The sequence below is a fragment of the Trachinotus anak genome, unplaced genomic scaffold (genome assembly GCF_046630095.1).
Source record: "Trachinotus anak isolate AG129_WGS33_773 ecotype Australia unplaced genomic scaffold, CSIRO_AGI_Tana_v1 ptg000003l, whole genome shotgun sequence".
Lineage (NCBI taxonomy): Eukaryota > Metazoa > Chordata > Actinopteri > Carangiformes > Carangidae > Trachinotus > Trachinotus anak.
The window spans coordinates 25,490,001-25,500,816 of NW_027273854.1; the positions used below are offsets into that span (position 1 = coordinate 25,490,001).

General features: G+C 45.6%; 2 protein-coding genes across 2 annotated transcripts in view; both read right to left on the reverse strand.

Moving 5' to 3' along the window:
• Positions 1 to 1,882, reverse strand: part of hoxb4a (homeobox B4a) — a 4,475-nt gene extending 2,593 nt beyond the window's left edge. The window contains exon 1 of the mRNA XM_071474865.1: positions 1,166 to 1,882. Coding sequence (XP_071330966.1) covers positions 1,166 to 1,637 — 472 coding nt within the window. The 5' untranslated portion in view covers positions 1,638 to 1,882. The remainder of the gene's footprint in view (positions 1 to 1,165) is intronic.
• hoxb3a (homeobox B3a) overlaps positions 1 to 8,071 on the reverse strand; it is a 54,812-nt gene extending 46,741 nt beyond the window's left edge. Inside the window, exon 1 of the mRNA XM_071474859.1 lies at positions 7,850 to 8,071. The gene's annotated coding sequence lies outside the window, so the exon portion shown is untranslated. The remainder of the gene's footprint in view (positions 1 to 7,849) is intronic.
• Between the last annotated feature and the right edge of the window lie 2,745 nt (positions 8,072 to 10,816).

A 10,816-nucleotide genomic window follows, 5' to 3' on the forward strand; every position in this document is an offset into this window, starting at 1 on the left:
GCTGATGTGGGACAATACAGAACGACTGTACCCTCGGCAGACCGTCACAGCTCCGTTTCATTCCACAACAAACCTCCTAAATGCAGCTGTCACAGCTACTCCGCGCTTTGTTTCTCAAACGCTGCATTTTCACCCAGCATGTGTCATTAGGTGTCATTTCAGGCCCGGCGGTGGTGTGAATCCTGCGCGCACAGCCAGCCTGACACTCGTGTCCAAATGCTGTGATTTGAGGGCAGATCGAGGCCACGGCTGCGTGGAAATGTGGAGATTCGCGCACCGCCGCAGAAATATGAAGAGGAGCTTGCTTCTCTTTAGAATGCACTGAGTGCGAGCACGGTGCCATTGTCTGTCTTGCAGCTGTAAACGTGTTGGTGGTGGTGGTGGGGGCGGCGGGGGGGTGGGTGGGTGAGGGGATACGGCAGCAACACAACTGCATTCAACAAAGATGATACAACACAACGGGAGTGGCGGCAGGAGCCGCTGCAGCAGATCCACAGCTGTGGGAGCCGCGCGGAGAGAGCGGCTGCGCCCCGCGTGCACCGGCCGCGCGCTGGTGACTTTGCAAAAGTGGCGTTTTGTCGTCGCGCGAGTATTCGCTCCCCATTCTCCCGCCACACAACAGGCAGCAGCCCGGTCCCGGCGCTGCACCGGAGCCATAACAGACTGGAGCTGCTCGGCGTTCCGCTGGTGTTTTACGGCCGGCTCCATAAACATGAATATTTCAGCTGCCATAAAACTTTCCTTCCCCTGGAACAACGAGTGGGGAAGGAAGGCTCGACAGAGTAAAGTACACCGTTTATACAACCCGACCACTTAAAATCAAATTACCAAAGCATAAAATCTAACTTATGGGCTCGCTCTGAGTTGTCATAAGGCGAGGTATTAGAGCAGACGAGCCCGAGATCGGACTTCAAAAGGCATCTGAGCGCAGAGGTGTAATAAAAATTTATGGAGGGTGTAATTATATTGGCCCTGCAAACAGACGGTCGTAAATCTTGACCCAAGGGCTACTCTTCTACTTCTAACAGAAAACAGGGAGGGGAAGCCATAGATTCTGACGGTGGACACCTAGCTGACTGCATGGCTTTCAACCGCAGGCAGAACGGCGCAGCGAGAGAGAGAGGGAGAGGGAGAGAGAGGAGGAAAGTTTGCGTGGAGCACTTACCGATGTTTACATGGACTTTCTTCATCCACGGGTACACGACGGGGTCCTTCCGAGTGCTCGCGGGGGAAGAAGTGCTTTGGTTGTGGGGTGTTTGGCCGCAAGACGGGGGTGGAGGCGGGCTGGGTGTCACCGAGTCGCAGCGGTGACTCTGCTCCGGGACGGGGGTAGTCTGCAGCGCGGCCGGGGGAAGGACGTGACCCCGAGGGGACATGACCACCGAGGCGGGGTGCCCTGCGCGCTGGCACGTCGTGTAGGGCGGCTCGGCTCGCTGCTGCTGGTGGTTCTGCTGGTGTGGGTGGTGTTGATGGTGATGGTAGAGGGAGTCCGGCTGAAAGGCGGCAGGCTCCTGCCTCTGAGAGCTGTAATAGTCCGGAGAGTGGCTGGGCAGATAGTCGCTCTGTGAGTATTCCTCGCACGGTGGGAACTTCGGGTCCACATAGTTGGAGTTGATCAAATAGGAGCTCATGGCCATTAATTTCAGTCTTTTTGTGGAATTGCACCTACTCGGAAAATATATAACTAAAATTTATATCTCATCCCTTTACTCTTCGGTTATTCCTGCTCCGTTGAACCCTCCTACTTTTCTGTCAAGTGAACAAAGTTAAGAAGCCACGTGACGGCAGCCGGCCAATGGCGAGCCTCCAGGACAAACCCCGGATAAGGAAATGGGATTAAGCATACACGGAGCCACGCGCATTATCATATGGCCTCAGTTTGCGGGGACTCAGTCACAATACACTAACCCCCCCCACCCCCCCACCCCACCCTGTCTCTCTCCATATGCACCGCTCTTCCAGCATAGGCCGTTTCCCCGCCACATGTCGGCAGGCATGCCGTCCTGCGCAGGCAGAGAATCACAACAATAACAGAGCGCGTCCGGATTGGCTGCATCCCGCCCCAGCTGAGGCTCCGGTCCAGATGTTTTCATCTGTGCCTCTTCTGACTGCAGCTTCACATAGAACAGAAAGAAATGATGGAGAGAGGCAGCAGAAAGAAAGGGGGTGTGGGTGGTTTCAAGTGGCGGCTGCACCACCTCCTGTGTGTGTACTGGGTGTGTGTAGAGACATGTTTGACAAAGTTGTTTTTTTTTTTTTCTTGCTCTCTCTCTCTTTTTTTCCCTGTTCCTCTTAAATCGCTAATAACGGGGAGTGGGAGAGTGGCCTGACTCCGGCGCCACCCAGCAGCAGCAGCAGCACCGTGTCAGAGATAAATCTGGCTTGTTTAGGATCGATAGAAAATTCATCAACTAATTCAGGTTACACAGTCTCCTAAATCACCAGCAGCCCTTTGCATCAAGAATGAGGGTCCAGCACCTTTTCCCTCTGTTTTTTTTAAAGCCATGCTGCTCCAACAGGCGCCCGCTACCTCCTCTCGCATGATAATTCAGCCTCAGCCAGGGTTGCCTTTTACCTTGCATGAATAAATAGGATTTATGTCCAGCATCACTAGCATAGCAAACCGATATGAGCCATCCAGACCGCACGGCTGCTTTTTGCCCTTGAGCTGTGCAGCACTGAACACAGATACTCGGGTCTCTTTGTTTTCCTCCTGTAGAGAATTCACACAGGCTGCCACACACCTCCACAGCTTTGTTTTCCCCTTTGCCATGTAACACACAGCCCCACTCCCTCCTCGTCACTTTCTTCGTGTTTTCAGACAGACACAACACCAAAAACAACAAGATGCACAGAACCCCCCCCCCCCCCATCCCCCCACCCCCAACCCTGCACGCTGCGCTGTGATATTCTTCTTCTATTTCCCAATATTCTCCCTTCACAAGTTTTATGGTAAAAAATCCTTTCCCTGTCAGTCAATCTCATTGGTGCAATTTCTGCTGGTTCAACAAGCATCAAGACACAAAAACAGAAAAACAACGTACTGCAAAAGATGCAACAGTGCGGTGAGCAGAAGAGAAGAGATGGCGGCTGCTATGCACTTTGTGTGGTGTCATCACCACAGATTCACACAGGCAAACATGATGGAGATGATGGAGAAGTCCTTTGTTTCCAGAAAATTGACCGTTTCTAAAAAAAAAAAAAAAACCCACACTCCAACCCCCACCCTCTCCGCCCCACCGCAAAGCCGACTGTATCATTTTTCAATAAGACGACTAAGAATTTAAAAAAAAAAGAGAGAAAGAAAAACTCCAGTTCAACCTGGAGCCTGGTTTTTAAGTATAAAAATATACACACACCTTATAAAGACATTAGATTCCAATCGCGTCAGCATCATCGAACCACCAACAGATGCATACATTGGAATATGTCTATATTCACTGTGTTTATAAAGAGAATAAAATTCAGAGACACATTTTCTCTCCTCTTATTTTCCACCTTTAGCCTGCTAACGAATTCAAATCAAACATAAAGCAACGGGTGAATAAAGGCGAGTGAACTGGGTGACAACAGCTGCAGGCCTCTGCTGCCTGTGTCGGATCCATCGCCGCCGTCGTGTGTAAATCCACTATATACTCCCCTAGAAGCGAATTTGTGATTACTTTAATGATTTTTACACAAATCCGGATCTACAGGGTAGATATAGAAGACAGTGGCTCTCTGGAGGCGGCCGCTCACAGCCTCCACAGACTTGAGTTGCTCTCATAAACTCATAAACCCCCCCCCCCCCCCAGAGTTATAAAGCTCCAGCGCTTCCTGTAAATTAAGGGCGACGATTAAACTGCTAACTCGGAAATAACAAGAGGGTGAACTATAGGAAATATGGTCGCCATTTTTGTTTCACTTTAATGCAGCAGAAAGTGATGGAAATAAAGAGGGGAGCACGAAGCTGCGTCACAGGCCTTTTTTTATTCAGGTTTAAATACGAGGCAGCGAAATTAATACTGACCTTTCAAAATAAAGGCCTGTCATACATGGTGACAAACAGTATTATTTACACTTTGCATTATGTCCAATGCTGTTATTATTGCTATTGTATTATTTTATGTGAGAATATCAGGCCTGTGTTACAGTTTTATTTAAAATCAAAATACTCATACAGCTGTCCATCAACCTGTCACCCACACAGAAGAGATTAGAGCCACAGCTGTATTTATCAAAAAAAAAAAAAAAAAGTTGGCAGCTGCAGCCGCTGACCGTCCCAACAGACTGCTGAAGCAATCTAGTGAGAGGAATCTCTTGGCACGGGAAAATACTGTCCCATCAGACACTGTTCTGAATAATGTTAGTGAAGAATGGATGAAGCAATGAAGAAACGAACGAATGAATCCATGTCCCTGCACTAGGGTAAATGCACTGCACGTTTTAACTGAATTAAAAACCCGCACATAAGGGCCCACACTCAATCATGATTCTTTCTTTCTTTCTATCTGTCTATCTGTCTATCTGTCTGTCTATCTATCTATGCCTAGCTAAATGAATAAAATGAAACAAAATAAATCACGAAAACAAAAAACAAAAACAAAATTAACAAAAAAAAAAAAAGCAGCAAAACCAGGTGAAATCCTTTCTTACTTATATTTGAACATATTTAGCCTTCAGTTACCTAGTTCCCGTTCCTATGGCAGGTATAGGCTCTAAATATATAGACCTAAGAAGGCCTGTATTTTGAAGCTCTAATTTCAGCTATCTATGTTTTTCCTGTTATATTTTCCATGTAATTTCCATCTGCTCCTCCTGCTCCCACATTGATTTTGTGACACCGACTCTCCCTCCCTGCTGCAGGCAGTATTGCTGTTCTCCATTTCCTTCAAAAGTTGCTCATACATCACCTGCGCGGACCACAGAGGCAGCGTGCGCGGAGTCACTGTCACTAATCTGCTTCTTCTCTCTTTATGTTCAGCTCAATTTTTATCTCGTCTCTTTTCGTTAGGTTTAGTTCAAATACAACCCAGTATAACCCGTCTTTATTCTATTCTATTCTATTCTATTCTATTCTATTCTATTCTATTCTATTCTATTCTATTCTATTCTGAGCTGGTGTGTGCATATGTCTCTCACCTTGACCTCGCACTCCGCTGCGGGTCATCTCAGGTATCTATCAAGGTGTGTTGAGTCTGACTGTGGCACTTCCCCTCCCTCTGTCACGTTTGTCAGAGGCAGCCATTCAGTTTACTGGGAGCCCAGTGTTTCCAGTTACAGCTTCAGACACACTCAGAGAAATTCAGAAGATCGGGGAAAAAACTCATTGGCTTTTTTACCAAACAGATTTATTTGATCCGGACATATTATGAACAAAAAAAGACCAAGACTCAGACAACACTAAGTGCAGATGTTCGCTATTTAGTTAAATACATTGATCGTTTTTATAAAATGTGCTTTTGAAACAGGCTAGGTGAAAAAAAATGGTGTTAAGTTTCCTTGGCTAAATATAATGCACTCGAACCCGGACCACTTCACTGCTGTGGCGCCCCACCTGAAAAACCAGACCGTCCTGTTCTGAACCACATGAAGAGCAGTGCAGAGTGAAAAATAAAGTGTTACACCTGATATTACAGCGTCTCTTACTGAAGACACAGGACGACCAGGACGCAGTGAGTCAAAGAGGTCAGCGGATCTGGAATTAAACATGTGACTTTTATTGCGGGTCAATTCCGTTTACAGCTCAAACACCAACAAGCTCAAACGGAGATGGGTGGGGGGTGTTTAAATAAAAAGCAATAAAATGCGCAGGGAGCGGAAGAGAGCAGGGGTGAATAAATAACTTTAAAGTCTGAGAGCGTTTTAACACGTTTGTTCCATCAGCGGCCCACAAAACCACAAACTCAGCTGCTGCTGAGAGAAAAACCTGCTCTCCGCTACTTCTTCCTCTGAGAACTGGGATTTAAGTTTTTATCAAAAGTGGATTAATTCTAATGAGCGCTGAGGTAAGATTTCACATTTGTATCCCGCGGTGGGTTGATAATGAGGGGATAAGGAGATTTAATAGAGAGGTCTGAAAGGCTCTAATGCTGGAGAAATAGACTTATGTTTTCTCCGTGTAAATCCTAACTAATACAGAGGCTACATGAAGTTAGATTTTTGTGTTCATATACTATTTTTAAACTGAGCCTGAAACACGACATTAAAAGGTCACAGACATTTTTTTTTTACCATCAGCAGGTCGTGACTGGTATAAAGGCGCATTCAGAAAATCCAAAAGAACATATTGAAGGGTTAAACGGCTTCATTATCTGCAGCGGCCGGACTTGTCAATGTTCTGAAATATTACCGAGGTGAAAAAGCTGCAGGGACAACGACGGAGAAGAGAAATGTGTTTTTGCTCCTTTGTGTATTTTGAAAAATAAACCGAGCTCCGTTCCCCTGGTTATTGTCATGCAAAGTAACGGACAGAGGCCTGTTCCTCCGTGTGGCAACGATTAATCTGAAGGTGTTTTCTGAGGGGAGAGCTATTGTGTGGTGGCGTGAAGCTCGGCTCCAAGACTTTATTCAATCTCACGAAGCAGCAGGAAAAATTCCCGGCGAGGAGAAAATAAAGACAAATCCAAATACTGTCCAATTTAATTGCGCCCAATAATTAAACCCAAATGCACAAACCGTCCCTGACTATATATAATTACAAACATGAATATCAAGTAGAGAAACACACGATGTAGCTGTACTCCTGCTAAATACACGCACATCCATCCCAGCAGCCTGTGCAAACGAACCAGAGGGATGTATGAGGCGGCTGGTGAACGCAGGCTGGTTATGTACAACATTCGTGTCGATGGAGGAGCACAGAAACAAAGGCTCCCTGTAGAATGGAACCATTTCATCAGAGGAGCAGCACATTAACAACCAGCAGAGGAAAACAAACAGCTGAACCACTGGCGCTGCCAGCAGGCCTGATACACAACATGTGCACAAAACCACACATCTGGATGCAAACTGGTAAAACAACAACGCTGGTGCTGAGTCGAAACCATTGCAAATTCTCCGTTTATTCACACTCCACGAATTTCTTTCTCTTTATCTCAGTACTGTTTCATGCCACGTGGAGCATCACGAGCAGCTTTTTTTTTTTTTTTTCATACAGAAACAAAAATGTTTCTCAACCCAACTATTTGCTGAATAGTCCTGGAGGAAATGAGATGAAGAAAACTGTAGAAATATGTTTTTAAATGAAGTTTGAGACTGAAAGGGGAGAAAGTAGTGACCAGCATGACCTTTAACCTTCCCCTGGCCACGACCTGACCGTCACCGTCAGGAGCCTACAGTGGTGATGGGTGTCTGTCTATCTATCTATCTATCTATCTATCTATCTATCTATCTATCTATCTATCTATCTATCTATCTATCTATCTATCTATCTATCTATCTATCTAGTTCTAAATTGTGACCTGAGAGAAAAACTTGGGTTGAATAATCTAAACCATCCCCAGCATGTCCACAGAGCAGCCTGCAGCCTCGCAGTAATTAACCAGCACACAGTAAAGGTAACAGGGAGGGAACCGCTCATATTCCCGCGGCGTGACGTGCACAGCCTCTAATCGATTAAAATATGAGCTGATGAAGTCACTGAGCTCCACTGTCTTGGAAGCAGGAGGAAGAGGAGGGTGCTGGGGACGCCAACACGTGGTCTCCCCCTCCCTCCCACCGTGGGGCAAAACACCTGCCACACACGGTACGAAGAAGAAAGCGGGCGCACACACACACACACACACACACACACACACACACACACACTGCCATGTAAATGAGGAAGCATCTTCTTCAACAAGGCGATTTCTGTTTTTTGTGTACTCACTTCTCGGTAGCTCTGGCGGACCCGCCTTTCACATCTGGCAACGTCGTCACATTGATGTTGTTACATTTCCTTTTTCTTGCTCTTCTTCAAGTCTCCAGAAATCGGCAGCTGTGTTTCCACTGTTTTCTTTTTCCCTCCATGTAAAAAAGAAGCGCTAACACCTCAGTTCCCTCCTCTCTCTCTCTCTCTCTCTCTCTCGCTCTGGGTCTCTCTCTCTCCGCTTCCGACACCACAGGTTTTTTTTTTTTACCTCTTCAGGATTCTTCATCGTATTTTTTTAAAAAAAAAAAAAAAAAAAAAAAAAGGTTGTTGTCATTTCCGCGGACACTCCCGCTCACGAGCACGCACGCACACGCGCAGGCGCACGCCCTCCGGTCTCTCCGGTAAACACGACCGTCTCCGACCGGAGTTGCTCGGAAACGGGAGAGGGCTGCATCTAAGGTCGAGCCGGTTTAACGGCGAGAATCCAGTGAAACCACAGGCAGCACGTCACTGAGCCGCTGCCACACCAGTACCGGGAGCTCCGCGCCTGAAAACCCGACTAAAGTGGCGAGAAATGACAGAGGAAAACCCCCCCTTACCGGTGGCCGTCCCCTGTGTGTCCCGGTGTCGGGCTCCGTGGAGCGGGCTGGGGCTGAGGAGGACCGAGTAGGGCTGCGGTGCAGACTGTGGCTCTTTAAGGCATTAAGTGTTGTGTGTGTGTGCACGGACTCAAGTTTTCAGATTAATCTGCCAGTTTGGCACACTCTTTGTTTAACGGGCGAGGCGTGTCACCCCCGCGTCCCCGGTACACATTTTAATATTGGTGAGACGCGCTGACCTCCCGTTCACCCTTTCCCTCACCCCCTCCCCTTTCCACACCCTTTCTTTTTGCCATTTCCACCTCTCCCGCACTCCCTTCTCTCCCTCATCCGCTCTCTCTGTCATTTGGTGCTGTATCCTTCCCTTTCTCTCTCTCTCTCTCTCTCTCTCTCTCTCTCTCTCTCCGTCATACTAAATTGAGTTGGAGTCATTACTTTGAAGAAAAATGGTCAGCAGATATGCAGGAGGGAGGGGAGGGGGGGGGTCTTTCTCTTTCTCTCTCCCTCACACACAGATTCTTCTTTTCTTCCAGGATCATTTCTCCTTTTCCTTTTGTTGTAGCTATAAATATAAATGACACCACCACGCATGCTAATACTTCATCCCTCAGCGTAACCGCAACATCCCTCCAGAGCCTCTTACGTGGATATGTCGCAGCAACAAACGCGTTGTGCTGAAGTTTAGTTCGCACAAACAGCCGTGTTCAGCGTGGAGGTTGGACACGGAGGTATCAGGGTATCAGGTGGATTTATATTGATGTTACTCTTTGCAAACCGCGTTAACTGCAGCCATATGTCCACACTTCTCCTCACTCATTACACTCATATTACTTTCCTTCTACATTCTATCAATAACAAGCTGGTTATGGCAGAAAATAGGACTTTATCTTTCTTTCTCTCTCTCTCTCTCACACACACACACACACACACACACACACACACACACACATATATATATATATATATATATATATATATATTTTTTTTTTTTTTTTTTTTTTTTTTTCTATGCTATAAGTTTTATCTATAAAGTCTTAGACAAATGATTATTTATCCTCACGGCCAATAGTCAGTCCTGACAGGCGGGAGTGGCTACAATCTAAATTGAATTAATAGGGTGAACTCGGGGTGAACCCGGGAGAAAGACGGGATCATAACGTTGTTATTCACTCATTACCTTTTTAGGTTGTGCGGGGGTAAACCGAGCCGGGCGAAGCCGTGCCGTCCCGAGTCAGCGTGTTGGCGTCATCATTCAGTAAATTAAATTAAAGAGGAGATGAAACAGTTTTGAGTTCAGGTTGTTTAGTCGCGTTGTTTAAGGTCGAAGCAGTTGGTCAAAAATCCGATCATCAGATTATTTAAATTCTTTCTTTCTTTCTTTCTTTCTTTCTTTCTTTCTTTCTTTCTTTCTTTCTTTCTTTCTTTCTTTCTTTCTTTAACCTTGTGTGAATATCCCCTGATTCACGGCGTTGGAAATGTTGCCAAGTTATTTTAACATAACACAACAAGATGAAGCTGGACAGGCTCAGGCAAATACAGTTTAGTATATATAAAAAATATTTAATTAATAATAAGAAAGAAAGAAAGAAAGAAAGAAAGAAAGAAAGAAAGAAAGAAAGAAAGAAAGAAAGCAGGGGGTGGAGAATGAAAAAGGTTGGAGGCTCATTCTTCTCAGCTCGATAAGTAAACAGAGGCTGACATTAATCTCGCGCTGGGAAATCAGATAAGCGGAGTAATCATTTTTGGATGGTGAAAGAGATAAGAGTCTCTTTTTGACAGGGTTTTGTTGATAAGGCTGAAGAGAGGAAGAGCTCTGCTCTGCTAAAACGGTTATATAAACAGCTGTGAGCTCCAAGCATAAAACCACTACTTTACAACCATGGACACACACACACACACATACACACACACACACTAACGTCACATTATTGTGTACTATTTTAAAATGTATTGGGAATAAAGAAAGAAATGAATAATTTTGCATTTAAACATATGGTTGTTTCTGTCCCTGTACACCTTTTTACTGTGATATTAACGTCAGTGGCAACAATAATTAATTTGATTAAAGAGGGAACTTTATACTCATGTGTATGAAAAGCTGTTTATATGTAAGTTCTTAAGTGAGGGATACGTTTACTTTATTTATTGGTGTAGAATATTTCTTTTTCCAATTCTAAACCAGGTCAACAGTTTTAGTTTGGATTTAATATGAATGATGAAGGTAGGCTAAAAATTAGGCCTGTTCTTGTCATATTCTTTCGTTACGGTCACTCTTTTACTCTGCCTCAGTGAAGTAGGCTACTTTGCTCGGGGCTAAAATATCCCACATGAAACCACAGTTAGCCGGCGTGAACAGAGAGTGCAGCCAAACACCTGCAATCCACAC